The 18,265-nt window shown below is 40.9% G+C and overlaps 1 protein-coding gene across 7 annotated transcripts in view; it reads left to right on the top strand.

The window, feature by feature from the left end:
- Positions 1-1,989: 1,989 nt before the first annotated feature.
- Positions 1,990-18,265, top strand: part of LOC144374108 (transport and Golgi organization protein 1 homolog) — a 134,633-nt gene continuing 118,357 nt past the window's right edge. For 3 of the 7 annotated variants that reach the window (XM_078037059.1, XM_078037051.1, XM_078037055.1), the window contains exons 1-3: positions 1,992-2,279; positions 4,795-4,917; positions 17,408-17,499. In XM_078037059.1, coding sequence (XP_077893185.1) covers positions 17,478-17,499 — 22 coding nt within the window. In that variant the 5' untranslated portion in view covers positions 1,992-2,279; positions 4,795-4,917; positions 17,408-17,477. Of the gene's footprint in view, positions 2,280-3,464; positions 3,487-4,794; positions 4,918-17,407; positions 17,500-18,265 lie in introns of those variants that run through there. The other 4 variants (XM_078037057.1, XM_078037058.1, XM_078037060.1 and 1 more) reach the window with 4 other exon arrangements.

The raw sequence follows: 18,265 nt of genomic DNA, 5'->3' as shown, positions 1-18,265 counted from the left end.
CGAGCGCGCTACCGCTTGAGCCACATCCCCAGCCCTTGTATTGTTCTTAAAAGTTAAAACTTTTCTGTGCATCTAAAAATATTTCTTAGACATGGGTGTTAAAAAGGGTTATTATATTGGCTTAAGAAAAAGTATTCAAAATCAGATTAGTTTAGAAAGTTTGGTTCAGGGCCTTTCCACCCTAACCTCACCTAATCTACATCACATCCCTGTGGGGTAGGTGGCACGGGGTGGGGCGCATTTCACAAATGAACAGAAACTCAGAGAGATAAGAGGTTTGCTCAAGGTCACACAGTAAAGTTTAGGCCAAGCTGAGAGTTGAACCCACATCTATCCAAATCAAAATTCTCTGCTTCTCTTTTTAAAGCCTCTTCTCTCCATCCCATTTCCGAGGGCTGTTGGATAAGGCGAGACCCATGTGCATTTACCATGTGTCAGGCATTGCATGTATCAGTCAAATCCTCACAACAATCTCATATGGTCATTACTCATGACATTCCCATTGTATTAAGGTACAGAGAGTTTAACTAACTTGCTTAAGGTCACAAGCTAAGAATGGAAGAGCTGGGAGTTAAAGAACCCCGGCAGTCTGGCTCTATAGCCTCCCCTTAAAAGGGTCAAGTTAACAGTGGAAAAAGTTCAAATTGCTTTAGAATTATAGAGTAGGATTAATTTTGGTTCTTACAGAATCCCTGAAAAGTTCCCCACTCCTGGCTTCTGACATATTCCAAGACAGGGCTCTAGTTTCAGATGTGCCCACATGGGGGACACTTGCCTCTTGGATTCATCTGGGAGCTTCTTGAAGATGGTGGGGTGCTACTGTCACTCCCCATGGGTCTCTAGCTATTGCTCACTGCCTTCTGAGGTGCTCTGGATCAAGGCTGGTCTTTAGTTATGGTCCCGTGCTAAAGTGATGGGATAGGGCACCAATTTGCCTACAGAATGAGCTGCAGGGTCCAGAGAGACCACTGAGGCAGTTTACGGCTCAGTAGTCAAGGGCCTGCCATCAGAGTCAGGCCAGTTTTGCGTGGAAGGGCGTGACTTGCTTCTCCTTATAGCAATGTCAGTTTCCTCTTTGGTTCCCTGTTCCATGGGATGTGCACCTGTCTACAGGTCTCCTACTTCACTTGCTGGCTTTGGGTTCAACCTGGGGCCAGAGTGGGCTTTCTCCACCTCAGGGCCTTTGCCCTGCTGTTCCCCCTGGTGGCACTGTTCTGTCCTCACTTGTGGCTGGCTCTTTCTCACCCTTGGTCTCAGCTGATGTCACCTGCTTAGGGAGACCTTCCTTGTCTACTGTAGCCTGCTGCCAACACATCCTCCTGTTTTATTTTGCTCATATCTGTTATTAGTACCAGATAATTATTGATTGACTTGCGTTTATTCTCCTCCACATGAATATAAGTTCAAATAAGACAAGAGATTTAATCTGTTTTGTTCTCAGCACCAACAATTGCATCTGGCATCCAATAAATAAATAATGAATTGATTGAATGAATAAATAAACGAATGAATGAAAGCCGAGTCCCCCCAAGCATTACAATCCCAGTTCTTCTGCTGCAGTGGGCTATCAGACGGTCAGACTTTGCAGATGGCCCCTTGGCCCCCTTCTTGAGGAGCCCAAGCGCGAAGCCGGCTGGCTCTTGAGAGACGCTCCCTGCAAGCCTGGGCGGTGACCCTGCGGGGAGAGGGGCTGTCGTCATTTAGTGACGCTCCCTAAAGCCGCTGCCCGGCCTCGGGGGCAACTGGGGTCGGGTGGCGAGCGCGCGGGTCTTTTGCGACGGTGCCCGGTGGCGCTGGCCCCGCCCCTCCGCCCCTGTGCGACCGCCCGTCCCGCCCCCGTCGCTGCGCTTGCTCCAGGCCGCGCGGCCCTGCCCGCTTCATGTGGCCCGTCCCGCGGCGGCCGTAGGCTGGGATCCGCGAGGCGGCCGTAGGCTGGGATCCGCGAGGCGGCCGTAGGCTGGGATCCGCGAGGCGGCCGTTGGCTGGGATCCGCGAGGCGGCCGTTGGCTGGGATCCGCGAGGCGGCCGTTGGCTGGGATCCGCGAGGCGGCGGCGGCGGCGGCGGCGGCCTGCGAGGCTCCGGAGACGGCGGCTGAGGGCCGGGCAGCGGCGCACGGGAGCGGCAGGAGCAGGCCCGGCCCTCGAGCGGCCGCCCGGCTGCAGCATGTGCGCCCGCCGGGGGCTGCTGTGGCTGCCGCGCCGCTCGCTCTTCGCTGCGCTCTTCTTCTTCTTGCTCTCGTCCTTGCTGCTCTACTCCGTCCACGTGGCGCCCGGCATAGGTAGGAGGGGGCCTCCCGGGACCCAACCCTGACCCGGGCGGCGCGCCTGAGGCCGCTGCACCTTCCCGCCCGGCGCGCCCGGCCCCGGGGCCCCGCCCGCCGCCCCGCGGACCCCTCCCCCCCGCCCCGCGGACCCCTCCCCCCCGCCCGACGCCCCGCGGACCCCTCCCCCCCGCCCGACGCCCCGCGGACCCCTCCCCCCCGCCCGCCGCCCCGCGGACCCCTCCCTCGCCGCCGCCCCGCGGACCCCTCCCCCCCCGCCGCCCCGCGGACCCCTCCCCCCCCGCCGCCCCGCGGACCCCTTCCCCCCCGCCCCGCCCCGCGGACCCCTTCCCCCCCGCCGCCCCGCGGACCCCTCCCCCCGCCGCCGCCCCGCGGACCCCTCCCGCCGCCGCCCCGCGGACCCCTCCCCCCCCGCCGCCCCGCGGACCCCCTCCCCCCCGCCCGCCGCCCCGCGGACCCCTCCCTCGCCGCCGCCCCGCGGACCCCTCCCCCCCCGCCGCCCCGCGGACCCCTCCCCCCCGCCGCCCCGCGGACCCCTTCCCCCCCGCCCCGCCCCGCGGACCCCTACCCCCCCGCCGCCCCGCGGACCCCTCCCCCCGCCGCCGCCCCGCGGACCCCTCCCGCCGCCGCCCCGCGGACCCCTCCCTCGCCGCCGCCCCGCGGACCCCTCCCCCCCCGCCGCCCCGCGGACCCCTCCCCCCCCGCCGCCCCGCGGACCCCTTCCCCCCCGCCCCGCCCCGCGGACCCCTTCCCCCCCCCCCCGCCCCGCGGACCCCTTCCCCCCCCCGCCCCGCGGACCCCTAACCCCCCCCGCCCCGCCCCCCGGACCCCTTCCCCCCCCCCGCCCCGCGGACCCCTTCCCCCCCCCGCCCCGCGGACCCCTCCCCCCCCCCCCCCCCCCCCGCCGCCCCGTGGACCCCTTCCCCCCGCCCTGGCGCGGCTCCCAGCATTCCGCGCACCAACCTGGCGCGGGTGGCAGAGCCCCTCCGCCCGCGCATCCTCCCCCTGCGCCGGAGCCCCCTGCCCGCCCAAGCCGCGCTCCCGCGCCAGGTCTCCAGTCCCCCGGTCCCCGGGTCCCGCTGACCCCTGGCCCGCCCGCGCTGCCCACTGCCCCGCAGCATCGTGCAGCCTCTGGCCCCCCGAGTCCGAACCATTTCATACAGAAAAGTAAAAACTGTAAAGGTCTCATAATACCAAGGTGCTGGTAAGCAACAGAAATTCTCATACCTGTGGGTAGGAATGCATATATTTTCCTCATAAAAGTCTTATGAATCTTTTATGAGATTTATTTCTATATATTTTTCTTATAAATGATATTTCAAAATCTTATATTATGTGTTCTCTGTGAGAATGAAATTGATTTTTTGGTGATTGTTGTACTTATGTTTAGCAACTTACCTGAACTGCTATAATACAACTAATGAATTATCTATAAATTCTTAGGATTTTCTTTATAGATAATTGTATCCCTAGTAGGTAATCCTAAGTTTGTTAGCTTTCTAATGCTTAGTCTTTTAAAAATTTTTATTTATCTTATTTTGCTGCTGGAACCTGTAGCACAATTTTGCTAGAAATAGAGCAGGCATCTTTATGTTGTTGTTATTTGTTGAAATTTTTAATCTGTCCTTTATCTGATTAAAAAAAAAACAATTGTTGAGTGCTTTCCTGCATCATTTGAGATAAATACGTTTGGTTTTTCCCTAGAATTTTCAAATATCATGAATTACATGTTACTCTTTTTGTTGTAGTTTTCAATGCTGGGGATTGAAGGGCCTTGTACACGCTAGGCAATTGCTGTACCAGTGAACTACATTCCCAGCACTTATGCTGATTTTTAAATATAATATATTTGCATACTGAGAATGAACTCAACTTTGACATGTTTTTATACATTATTAAATTTTCTTTAGAAAGGATATACATTTATGCTTCTCACTGGGTTCATAATTGAGATTGGCTTATGTTCTTCCTTTCTCATGCTGTCCCTGTCATATTTTAAATGCATTTTTAGATTTAATTATAATATACAGTGTGCAAGTCATTACAGCTTCACAAAGTGATCACATTTGTGTAACAAGAAAGAAGCAGAACTTTTCTAGGACACCAAGGCCCCTTCATGTTCTCTTCTAATCAGCACTGTTTCCCTGACAGTAACCAAAATCCTAATTTCTAACACTTTAGTTTTACCTTTTACTTTAATGTTATAAAAATGAAATCCTATATTTGAGGCCATTTTAAAAAATAAATGTTCCTTGTTTGAGGCCATTTTAAAGAATAAATGTTCCTTGAAAAGAATGTGTTTGTTAGATTCAGGATTCCTTATAGGTTCGTTGGATCAAATTTTTTTATTACATTGTTCTTACTAATGTCTAAAAATTATTTTTATCAATTATTATTTTATTAAATCTACTGTTTCATTTGCATATTATTACTTTCTTCTTGTAATTTTATATACAGATTTAGAATCACCATAGTTATTAACCCACAGCTAATTTTGAACTTCTTGTCCTAGGTTCATGCTTTGAATATCCTCAGAGCCTTGTTTAGAGATACACCTCTAGGAGAAAATATCATTCCGTATGTTGCCGATGGAGCTAAGGCTGCAATTCTGGGTTTTACCTCACCAGTCTGGGCAGTGAGTGCTTTTGCCATTTACTTTCATTGATTTAATTATACCTCTGATTAAGTTTTAATAAACCTTTCACTGGATGATAAAAAAATATATATTGCATTTTATCAAGGAATTTCTCTAGGGAATAAATTCTTGGATCAGACTATATTTTGATTCTTGATGTTTTATGGCTTCATTTTATCTCTTTTGTTGGTTTATTAGACTTAAGTCTTTTATTTTAGTGCAGTAAGCTATAACTTTAACTTATCACAGTCTACCCTTGAGTGATATTTTGCTGTGCCACTTAAAGTATAAGAACTTAATATTTTGCTTCCCTTTTCTTCTTCCTATCTTGATGCTGCTATTGTTATACATTTTACTTTTTTGTGTGTTGTAAGCCTACCCTAGGTTGTTATTACTTTTGTTTAAAGTCAGTTATCTTTTTTTTTTAAATTTGCCATTTTAACCATTTAACTTGGCATAAGTGTATACAATATTCATCACATTACACATTTTCAGAACCTTTTTGTCATCCCCAACAAAAGATCTATACTCATTAAGTTTTGACTTCCTGTATTTTCTTATCCCCGGTAACCTCTGTAATACCTTTGGATTCTATGAATTTACCTGACCTAATATCTCTTATAAGTGGAATCATAACAATATTTATTAATTTATATTTGGCTTATTTCGTTTAATATAATGTCTTTAAGTTTCAACCAAGTTGTAACGTGTCAGAATTTTATTCCTTTTTAAGTCTGCATAACATTTCATTGTATGTGTGTACTTTATTTTCTTTATCTACTCATCTGTTGATAGATTGTTTCCACATTTTACTTATTATGGTAATTCAGCAGTGAGCATTAGCATACAAGTTATCTGAGTCCCTGCTTTCAGTTAATTTGGGTGTATTATAGGGTAATTCTATGTTTAACTTTTTGAGGAACCATCAAACTCTTCCATAGAGACAGTATCATTTTACGTTCATATCAGCAATGCACAAGAGTTCCAATTTGTTTAAGTCTTCACTTAGGATTTTCATTTTTTAAAATGATAGTTCTTCCTGATGGGTGTGAAGTGGTATCCCTTTATGATTTTGCTTTGCATTTCCCTACTGATTAGTAATATTGATCTAGAAGCAGACCAACTCTTTCTTAGTATCTTAATGTATCTCTTTTTGGATGTTGTAGATTCTGTATATCATATGTTGAGTGAGTGGTACCAATATATTCTATCAAAAGTTGAAAAATCAAGCACAAAACATTAAATAGAAGTCTAAATATTGAATCACTTTTTTTTCAATATAACACTGTCCAGAAACCATTTGACTTAGAACTCTGTAAAGACTGTGAGCAGTACCTAGTGTACTTCTTATTAAGAAAGGAAACTTTCATGTGTCTTTTTTCATGATTCCTTGGAGAAACCCTTATTTTTTTCCTCCTATGTCATTGTGTCTTCTAGAGTAAAGGACAATAACCTATGATTCATAGGCGCTTGACATGTGGCTTTACAAAAATGCTTGGCAAAGGGGAGGGGAGGAGCAAAGAACCTAGGTCTTAAACCCACAGAGTGGTGGGGTGTGGTGGCGCATGCCTGTGATCCCAGCAGCTTCGGAGATCTGAGGCAGGAGGATTATGAGTTCAAAGCCAGCCTCAGCAACAGTGAGGCATAAGCATCTCAGTGAGACCCTGTCTCTAAATAAAATGCAAAGTAGGGCTGGGGATGTGGCTCAAGTGGTTAAGTCCCCCTGAGTTCAATCCTTTGTAAATCCCCACCCACAACTCCCACAAACAAAACAAAATCCACAGAGTGGAGTATTTACTAGACAGGCAGGCTTTCCAATTAGTAGGCTGCACAAACCATTCCGTACCAATATGATAAGCCTCTAATTGAGATTCAGTCTGTTGCAGTGGCTGCCAAAGGCACAGACTCCCAGTGTGAGGAACACTCCTCAAGGTTGCCAACATTTGCCTAGACAATTGGGCATCTTCTTGTAAGAGATGCAGACTTTTGGAATTCTGTCTAGGAGCATTGCATAACTGTCCTTGAAGGCACAGCGTTTACCTTTTACATTTATAGGAAGTAGAACAATACCCGTATACCATCAGTGTAATCAGAGATGTAGGAATGTGGCTTGATCATCAGGAAAATTAGAGATGGTAAAACTGATTGCCAACAATATTAATATTGTTTTCTTCAAGTCTAATCCAGATAATACAAGAAATATTTTCTGTGAAAGGGCTTTAGCCGTGTGAAATGTGGTGATTTTCCCAACTTTTTGCCAAAGCCAAAAGTGTCAGAAACAAATGATTCCTTTGTGGAAGTCCATTTGTGAGACCCAAAACAGTAATGCGTATGCCTGAAAAATTTTTTATTTTTTTTTATTTTTTTTTATTTTTTTTAAGAGAGAGTGAGAGAGAGAGGGGGACAGAGAGAGAGAGAGAGAGAATTTTAACATTTATTTATTTTTTCTTAGTTCTTGGCGGACACAACATCTTTGTTGGTATGTGGTGCTGCTGAGGATCGAACCCGGGCCGCACGCATGCTAGGGAGCGCGCTACCGCTTGAGCCACATCCCCAGCCCCCCCCCTGAAAAATTTTTTAAAATAAAGGAAAACATAAGAGAAACCTTTAAAATGAGTTACCTGTTAAGCCACCACAGAGTTATCATGATTCTGATGCATATTTTTTATCCTGTGAGTTTTATGCATGAATACTATCAATATCCATATATATATCCACAAGAGCTTGTAATAATATAAATGCTTATGATAATTTTATTAACTGGAATCATCCTTTTTTTTTTAAAGAGAGAGTGAGAGAGGAGAGATAGAGAGAGAGAATTTTTTAATATTTATTTTTTTTTTAGTTCTCGGCGGACACAACATCTTTGTTGGTATGTGGTGCTGAGGATCGAACCCGGGCCGCACGCATGCCAGGCGAGCGCGCTACTGCTTGAGCCACATCCCCAGCCCTGGAATCTTCCTTTTGAACACTGGTTTTATAGGAATATTTTGTTTCTATTTGCTGTTCTTGCTTTGTCAGACAAAGTAACATCATACCTGTGACAATCTATACTGTTGCCATAAATTTTTTTAACTTTATAACAACAGTTTCACAGACTCCAGGCATAGCATTGGCTGTGTTCAGTTCTGGTGATGATCTTCTTGCTTGTAGAGTCCTGAGCAAGCATGGGACTTCATGTGGGGTGGGAGGGAGCTCATGTTGCCATATGCTGATTGCTGTATTTCCTTTCTTATGAAAACCTAATGAAATTATAAGTCAACATAATCACCGGCTATGAAGAAACCTTCATTTTACAGTAACAGTTTACTATAGCATTATTTGTTGAAGTCATTTTAAAGGGTGTTTTTCCCCTAGTGCTTGTGAAATATAGTTTGATTTACAGATATTTGATTTGTGTGCATCCTCTCAGGAATATACTGTGCCTAAAGCTGGCGACATCTGTACTTTTGACTTAATTGTTTTTCGTGATAAGTTGGAGAGGCAAAAACCCAGGTAAAGTGAATTATTTGCAGTAAAGGGCCATTTTTCAGAGAGCATTCATGTATAGATTTATTGTGTTTTTACAGATTACTGGCTATTTGTATTGAGACCTTACAGGTCTTTCAATCTTTGCTACTTGGTTGGAATTTTTTAAATACAGAGAAAATGTACTATTGTAAACATTGTAGGCATTAGGCATACCTACAGTGTAGTAGATGACATATTAAGCACTGGAAATACTAATATAAATAATGTACCTGGCATCATTTATATTACATTGATTAATTTCAGTAAACTTTATTATACTTCATATTTTATATATAAATAAAATAAGGCTAAGAGACGTGAAATACCTTTGTCTAAGAATGTGCAACTATTATCTGTCTGACTTCAGAATCTGAAGTGTGGTAAAGCAGTTTTGTGTGTGATAGGATTGCAGAAAAGGTCATTTTAGCTGATTTGTAGGGCTTGGGCCCTGTGTCCTCAGAAAGCAACTGGAGGTAAGGTTTTATTGAGTGGTACAAACCCAGAGCAGCAAGAATGAAAGAAAACAATAAATAAGGCAAGAAAGGAGGAAAGATGCTACCAAGTAGGCCCTAACCTTGCAAGTAAACTGAGCTGGTTGTCTTGTCACATGGTACATCTTCTACTACGTGAAACTACCACCTCTTAGAAGAGTCCCATTGCTTGTTTCTTGTTGGTCAGAGTTTACCCCTTGGGGCATTAACCCAACTTGAACAAGTGTTGGCATAAACACTTGAAATGCAACTGTGATTCCTTCTGCTATTGAAAAGCCTATTGAAAAATCCTTCACAAGGGGGTTTTATAGCAGGGAATGATGGGTTTTTTATTAATCTAGATAAATGGGGACTTGATTCTAAGGTGGCAAGAAGGAAGGAGGAAGACCAATCAGGAAGCTATTATAATAGTTCTGCCAAAAGGTGATGATGGCCTAGAATAGAGAAATGTTAGTAAAGATGGTAAGAAATGATTATGTTTGACGTACATTTTGTAGATGAAGTTAGTTTAGTCAAAATTTAAGTTACATAAAATGACTTATAGATACATATGCATAGATCCTTAGAGTTTTCTGGGCAGTTGTTCTTTTAAAATAGCATCTGATTCTCTTTATTATGTTTAGTGACTGTTGGACACCTGATTGCCTTTCCCTAGGCAGCTCTCAGCCTTTCCAATAGAGCTTGCCAAGCAACCCAACTAGGGTCCTCCTATGACCCATCCTGAGGTTATATTTTCATCTAGAACAGTTTTATCTTGCTTCTCTCAAGTCAGTTCTGATTCACAGCATGCAGGGGATATCAGAGGAATATACAAAAAAGACACTTTCAGATCTTCCTGGCAGCACTGCCACGGTTACTTTGTGTCTTGTTGGCACCAATGACTCTGCCCTCTGGCAGTTGTGAAGTTGCCATGAAGGTTCCAGGCTTAGGGCTGTGTAGTCTTGAAATCCAGCTGTGCTCCACTCATCATGCTATGTGCCTTGGAATGGAGCTTCATTTACTCAGAGGAAGAGGTACATTTTTTCTAATTCACTTATAGATGCTGTATGGATTAGTGGAAACCCTTTCTTTACTTTTGACCTCTCATGGGAGAAGTATCTTACAGCTTTGGAAGACAGTTACCAAGAACTCAAGTATTGCTGGTCTTCTCCTTAGAAGCCCAGAAAATATGGCATGGTTTTTATAGGTGTAGGATTTCTTCAAAGTCACATGGCTTAGAACTCAAATCTCATTTAATTTTTTTCAAAAAATGTCTCTTTCTGCTCTAAACCTGTATCACATACCCTGGACAGAATATTAAAATGTTGTATCTTGACCCTATCCTTGACTGCCTACTAGGGGTGTATGGTGTGTCAGTGATCATGCTACATAGCAATTGCACAGGGTGGGCTCCCCTTTCATATTTTTTGAATATTTGTTAAGGGAGTTTATATGTTATGTAATTAAAAAATGAGTGTACATATGTGCTTGTACACACGCATACAACCTGGTGTAACCTAATTTTCTAATAAATTAGAGCTAATAAATTCTTCTATCTCTTATACAAGTCTATATATAGAAGCTTTCTTATGCCAAGAAAGAAAGAAAAAAATTATCTATTCAATGAATAGAAGAGAAATACTTTGGTAACAGTTGTCACTTTGCAGCTGACTACCAAGTCCCTGCCAACCATATGTTGGAGACTCAGTGAAGAAAGAGGTAGAGAGCAGGAAGTATTCTGGTTTTCCCTGATAAAAAGAATTGTTTATAGGTAGAATTACTTGACAGTTGTTCTAATCTCTGCATTTTCAACTTTACCACTAATTCTGTCTTTAATCTTTTTTTAACTTGCATACTCCTTCATTCATTTTTCCCCAAAGGAATTTGCTTTTATTGTATTATTGTTGCTATAGTTTGGATCTAAGAATTTCCCCAGAGGCCCATGTGTGAAAGGCTTGATCACCATCCTGTGGTACTATTGGGAAGTAATAGAACCTTTGGGAGGTGGGGCCTAGTGGGAGGAAGTTAGGTCATGGAGGCGTGCTCTCGAAAATCCTTTTGGGACCTACACCCCTCCTCTCTTTTCTTTTGCTTTCTGACTCCCATAAGGTAAACAGTTGTGCTCTACTACATGCTCCCTGCCATGATGTTTTGCCTTGCCACAGTCTCAAAAATAATGGGACCAACTGACCCTTTATAATAACTATTTAGTGGTCTGTTTTTTAACTTCTACAGTTTTAAAACAGTATACATCTCAGCATAGGAAATCAGCTAATGTAACATGTAATGAATAAAGGGCAAAAATTAAATGATGTTTAAGCAGATGTAGAAAAAGCATTTGACAATAATCTAATTCCATTTCATGATTAAAAACACCCAATGAACTAGGAATGGAATTTTCTCAACCTGATCAAGAACAGCAGTGGAAAACATAGTATATACTTACTGGTGAAAAACTGAAAGCTCTCCCTTAAGATCAGTAAAAGGTCAAGGGTATACACTCTTGCCACTTATGTTCAGCATTACATTAGAACTCTAACTAGGGCAATCAGGCCAAAATAAGATGTAATAAAGGAAGGTGTAACTGTTTTTATTTTCTGATGCCATGATCTTTTATGTAGAAAATCCTAAGGAACACACTCACATAAATTAGAGCTAATAAACAAGTTCAATGAGGTGGCTGAATACAAGATAAAAGTATCAAAATCATTTTTACTTGAGCAATGAATAGTTCAAACATTAATTCAAAAAGAATTTTTAAAAAAGAATAAAAGAAGAGAAGAAAATGTATGGCATATGTACACTGCTGAGGGCCATTGCCAAGTAGGAATGATGATTCAAAATCCTTGCCAGCGTACCCCATGTTACATGGACTTCCTTTGAAATCCGCTGTGACCTTGCATGTGTGTTTGAGAAAGGTGACCCTGCTCAAGGTGAATGAGGGTGGATCCAGGTTTGAGGAAGTATCCTGCAGGTTTGAGGAAGTATCCGGGCTTAAGATAATTTGGGTTTAAGGCATTCCCACTTTAAGACAATAGGGGTTTTAGGGAAGTTGGAGGTTGAAGATTATTGCTGCTGGGATTAGGGTGTTCCTGCTGCGTGTTCCCATTGAGATTCAAATTGGATTTGGAAAAAGCCTCTGTGGAGTAGGTGATTGGGGGCGGCCGGATATTGGAGATTGGAGATTGGAGCAGAACGTGTTAGCTGGAGGCTGGTGTGAGTTCTGGAATAAAGAATTGCTATTTGAATCTACAAAGCTGTGTAGTGGCTCATGATTCAGTGCCAGCCGAGACACTGGCAGTACACAATGGAGTTCTACTCAGCCATCAAGAAGAATGAAATTATATCATTTGCTGATAAATGGATAGAACTAGAGAACAACATGCTAAGTGAATAAGCCAGACTCAGGGAGACGAGGGTCAAATCTTTTCTCTCCTGTGTGGAAGTGAAGAGAAATAAGGAATAATAAAAGGGAATCTGATGAAAACAGAAGGGAGAATAGTATAATAGAAGAAAGTCATTGAGGGGCAGGGTGGAGTGGAGGAAGACTAAATGGACTAAATTATGCTATGTGCTGTATGCATATATCACAATGAGTCACAGTTTTATGTATAATTATAATGCACCTATTAAAAATTAAATAAATAAAGGTAATAAAATAAATAGAAGAAAGATCAGTAGAGAAAGGGGATTCAGGAAAGGAGGAAGGGAGGGAAAGGGGAAGTCTAGAGAATGAAATGGAGTAAATTACAATATATGCATGTATGTACATGTCACAAAGAATACCACTATTATGTATAACTATAATGCACTAATAAAAATATAAAGAAGAATAAAATACTTTAGAAATAAATTTAACAGAAGATGAGGCTGGGGTTGTGGCTCAGTGGTAGAGTGCTTGCCTAGCATGTGTGAGAAACTGGTTCTATTCTCAGCACCACATATAAACAAATAAATAAAGGCCCATCAATAACTAATAAAAATATTTTTTAAAAGGAAATTAATTTAACAGAAAAAGTGCAACCTTTCACACTGAAAATCTGAAAACATTATTCAGAGAAATGCAAGAGGACCAGATATCCCATGTTCATTATTGGAAGATGTTCTATCATTAAGATGATAATATTCCCCAAATTGATCTACAGATTCAACATAATTTCTGTTAAAATTCCATCTGAATATTTTTTTGGCATAAATTAATATTTTGGTCCTAATATATGTTAAAAAAAAATACAAGGGTCCCATACTAGACAAAACAATCTTGAAAAAAAGTCAAAGGGCTCATAGGCCCCAATTTCAAAAATTACTACTAAGCAGTAGTAAATTTGATTATGGATTTGACATCAGGATAGACATATAAATCATGGAATAGGATTGATTGTCCAGAAATAAATCTCCACAAAAAATTTAAAAAATAGTGCTCAAAGATCAATGGAGAAAGAATAGTTCTTTCAACCAATAGTACTAGTACCATTAGGTAGCTGTAATGCAATGGAATGAATTTCATGTTTGAGGAACTAAAAATGGATCAAAAATCTAAATGTAAGAGCTATAAAAATTTTAGAAGAAAACTTGTGTAAGTTTTTGTACCTTGGAGTGGGTTAACGGTGTCTTAGATACAACACCTAAGGTACAAGCAACAGAAAATAACATAGGTAAATTAGACTTGATCAAAATTAAGAATATACAGAAAACTCTTAGAACTCAATAATAATAAAAAGACAACCCAATTAAAAAAAATGGACAATTCATTTGAATATATTTCCCCCAAAAAGATATTCAGATGGTCAATAAGTACATAAAAAGATGTTTAGCATCATTAGGGAAATGGAAATCATAGCCACAATGAGATACCATTTTGTACTCACTAAGATTAAAAAGATGGACAATAAAAGTATTGAGGAAGATGTGCAGAATCACAGAATTGGTGAAATTGAAGCCCTAATATATTGCTAATCAGAATATAAAATGGTACCACCATTTTGGCAGTTCCTACAAGCAGAGTTACTGTAATAATTTACCATACTACTTCTGGATGTATACCTAAGAGAAATGAAAACATGTTGATACAAAAATTTGTGCACAGATGTTTTCAGTAGCATTATCCATAATAGCCAAAAAATGGGAAACAAACCAAATGTCCCATCAAATGCTGAACAGATTTAAAAAATGTGATATATCTCTATTATGGGATATTACCATAAAAAGGAAGAACATATCAAAAAATGTTAGAATATGGGTGAATCTTGAGGATATTGTGCTGAGTGAAAGAAGGCTTACATAAAAAGCCATCTGTTTCATGATCCTATGTATATGAAATGTCTGGAATAGGCAAATATTTAGAGACAGAAATAGATCAGTGCTTTCCTACTATGGGTGGAGGGAAAATGATGACTAATGTGTGCAGGGTTTCATTTTGGGGCTGTGAAAATATTGTTGATTTAGTGGTGATAGTCTCCCACTTTAGAAATATAGTAAAAACCACTGACTTGTATACTTCAAAATGGTGAATTTTACAGTATGTTTATTGTATCTCAAAGAAGGGAAAGTCATTTTTAAAATATTAAAACCAAGTATTGGGGGCTGGGGATGTGGCTCAAGCGGTAGTGCGCTCACCTAGCGTGCGTGCGACCCGGGTTCGATCCTCAGCAGCACCACATACCAACAAAGATGTTGTGTCCGCAGAGAACTAAGAAAAAATAAATAAATGTTAAAATTCTCTCTCTCTCTCTCTGTTCCTCCCCCCTCTCATTCTCTCTTAAAAAAATAAATAAAAACAAGTATCATCAATTGATTACTTTTGGAGGTTTGCTCTGCCCTGAATGGAAAATTGGTTAATACATGCAAATAATTCTGTATTGAGTGAACAGGGTAACCAAATAGATGATTAGGGAAAGTTTTTAAAATTTTTTTCTGGGAATGTTAAGTAATTAATGCAGAAGTTCTGATAGAGTATCACCGTTTTGCTATATGTATCAGAATAGGTATTGATCATAATTGGCTACTAAATGGAGGAATTTTATAATGGATTTCTTGGTCTGTTTGAGCTGCTATAACAAAATGCCACAGAATGGGTGACTTATAAGCAGCAAAAATTTATTTCTCATAGTTCTGGAGGCTGGGAAATCCAAGATCGATGTGCCAGCAGATTCAGTGTCTCATGAGGGCCTGCTTTTTGGTTCATAGAAGGTGCCTTATCTTGTAAAAGGTTAAAAGGGGCAATGGATCTCTCTCTCTCTCTCTCTCTCTCTCTCTCTCTCTCTCTCTCTGGTCTCTTTAATATGAGCATTTAATATCCCATTTATAAGGGTAAAGATTTCATAACCTAATCATATCCTAAGTACCCCACCTCCCAAAGCCATCACTTTGAAGGTTAGGATTTCTACATATGTATTTATGTATTTGGGGAAGGAGGCACAAACAATCAGCCTATGCAGGATGGATCAAGCTGATAGTATTGATACCCATTGGTTCATCTTTTTTTTTTTAATTTAGAGACAGGGTCTTACTAAGCTGTTCAGGCCTCAGTAAGTTGCTGAGGCTGGCTTTGAACTTGTGGTCCCCCTGCCTCAGCCTTTGAACTTGTGGTCCCCCTGCCTTTCTGGGATTACAGGCGTGTGTCACTGCACCCGGCTCCATTTGTCCATATTAATATTACTAAAATGCATTATCTGTCTCCTGCCCTCAGTCTATTGATTAAAAAAAAAAGAATTTTATTTCTGGGTTGTGCCTGTTTCACAAAGTGAAAAAAAACCCTATGGTTTTGTTTAAAGTGTGTATTCTCAACATCTCCAGATGTTTAACTTTAGTGCATCTGGCAGCCTTTGTCAGAGAGTTTGGTTTAGGGCAAAATGGAATTTGTGTTTCTGTTGTGTTTTGTTTATTTTTTTGTTACTACTTGTGGTGCTGGGCAAGCACTCTATCACTGAGCCCTACTTTTAACCTTTCTTTTTGTGTTTTATCATTGTTATGATTTGAGGGAAGTAATGGTGTCCTAAATGTCCTTACCAAGCCTTCTGAGACTGGGTAAGGTAATCAAGACCTGTGCTAGGCAGAGGTGATACTGATATTGACAGGATGGATCTATTTGTTACAGTTTGGGCATATTAGGCAGGGCATGTAGTAGGGACTCCATTAATGTTTGCTGACTATTGAATGGACCTAAGTAGATCTGTCCAAGATTAGGGTTTCATTGCAATTTTGATATGAATTTTATTTGGACTCTATGGTCATTTTTCCACCACCCCTTTTCTTTAATTTGTTGCCAACATTTCAAAATAGTGAGATTTCACATAAAAATCATGTTTCTAGCTTCTGTTAAAAAAGCAGAAGATCTGGCAACATTAGGCTTGCATTCCTTCATGGCAGCTAGTCAGCTGAAGCTGAGCAGGGACTACATTAGACACAGTCCACTGCTGCCTCTGTTGCTCCCTGCTTCTACTGGGCGTTTGAGTTTGTGACCCTTATGCAATGGTTTCAGGAAGTGGTTTTCTAAATCTCAAGTTATTACTTTTTTAAAAAAATCTTTGTTTATTAATTTATTTTTGTGTGGTGCTGAGGATCAAACCCAGTGCCTCACATGTGCGAGGCAAGGGCTCTACCACTGAGCTATGGCTCCAGCCTGCATTATTACTTTTAATGACTTTTCTGATTATATTGCTACTTAACATACCATATGATCACTTACCTAATTAGAAAATAAGCTCTATGATGGCAGCAATTTTGTGTCTTCTATTTCTAGATATTCTCTGTGGTGCTGGTATATTGCCTTGCACACCATAAGGAAGGCACTACATACTTAAACCTCTCTACTCTGATTTGGCAAGGTGATTGAGGAAGACCAATAATGCTAGAATATTCAAGACATTGTCGTGAAATTCCAAAGTATCTTGATGCATTGGCTTGGAAAACATACTCTGTAGTGTCTTGGAGAAATGATCCAAGTTTATTAACATTATTCTTGCCTCTTGTTTTTATTAATCAGTTCTATCATATAATTTTAGGGTTAATATCCCTTGGCTATATTATTGGCATTGTGAAGTTAATGGCATTTGGAATATTAAGTATTTTCTTGACTATTTATTACATGGATTCTTTGAAATTAAGTCTTACAAGTATTTTCTCACAGGTAGGTAAGTACAGAAAAATAAGTGAAAAGAGTTGAGGTCTAGAATAATCATTGTCAGGAAGGATATGAAAAATAGTTTTTTTTTTCTTAAAGTACTGTCTGATGATTCAATTCAAGGACAAAATGAAATCAATTGATAATATTAGAATAGGAAAAAACTATATTGTGTTTGGAGTTAGGGCTTAATTTAAGAGTTCATTGAGTCAATTACTATTAAGTTTTTTTTTTAAAGTTGTCTCATTTTGTGAAAACAAACCATGTTTTCTTTAGTCCTACACTAGCCAATGGTATAATGATTGGAATACCTAGTTGACCATTATACATGTTGATTTCATGCCATAAATATTCCTTGACCCATATTGTGTGTTTATTTTTATAATAGGTGAGAAATTCATCCACTCTTCTCTTTAGTTCCTTGATCACAAGAATTTTTGGAGTTAAAAGGGGAAAGGATGAACTTTCCAAAACAAATAGGTAAGTAAGCTTCATCTAATGCTAACTTTTCTTTTTACACAAAATTGTCCTGGCCAAAAATAATTGTCGAAATTTTGCTTACTTTTACAGATTCATCTGTAGCATAAAACTATAAAAATGGTATAATGAATTAACCTGTGCTGCCAAATTCTAAATCCTTGGGCAAAAATATCAACTGATTACAAAGTTGACCTTTCAAATCAACAAATATAAAGCAAGGAAGCCAGGGCTGAAATATAGACTTGTTTCTCACTGCAGTAACTATTCTTTTTTCTTTGTGTCTTCTTCAAGTATTCCTGAAATGTCCTACATTCTTTTTTCCTGATGTGTTATCGAGTATTTACTATCTGTGCAGTATCTTTAATCATATAGGCAAAAGTTTAAAAGATTGTGAAACTCTTATCAGAACACCTTCCAGACTACCTGTGCATTCATTACTCTCCTAAACGAAGGGAGAAAGTTGGAGATGTTGACTGTGTGAAATAAATAATGCATTTACTTTTTGGTCTTTAATTTACTCTGTTTTTTTCAGTAAGGCTTTTTAATGTCTGGAAGGAAATCTATGGAACCATTTTGGTTATTGTTATTATTATTATTATTATTTAATATAATGCACAAGTTCTGTTTGTTCTTAAAGAGAAGCTTTGGATAGTTCTTCAGCATTTGAGGATTTAATAGTAGTGTAGTTGGCTTGCAGCTGTTAACACTAGATGTCACTGTCGCTGCATGTTTAATTACTCCCTTAAACTTTTAGAATCCAATTTGA

The sequence above is a fragment of the Ictidomys tridecemlineatus genome, unplaced genomic scaffold (genome assembly GCF_052094955.1).
Source record: "Ictidomys tridecemlineatus isolate mIctTri1 unplaced genomic scaffold, mIctTri1.hap1 Scaffold_58, whole genome shotgun sequence".
NCBI classification, from domain to species: Eukaryota; Metazoa; Chordata; class Mammalia; order Rodentia; family Sciuridae; genus Ictidomys; species Ictidomys tridecemlineatus.
The sequence above is the reverse complement of the archived record's forward strand: the minus strand, read 5'-3'. Positions and strand labels throughout refer to the sequence as shown.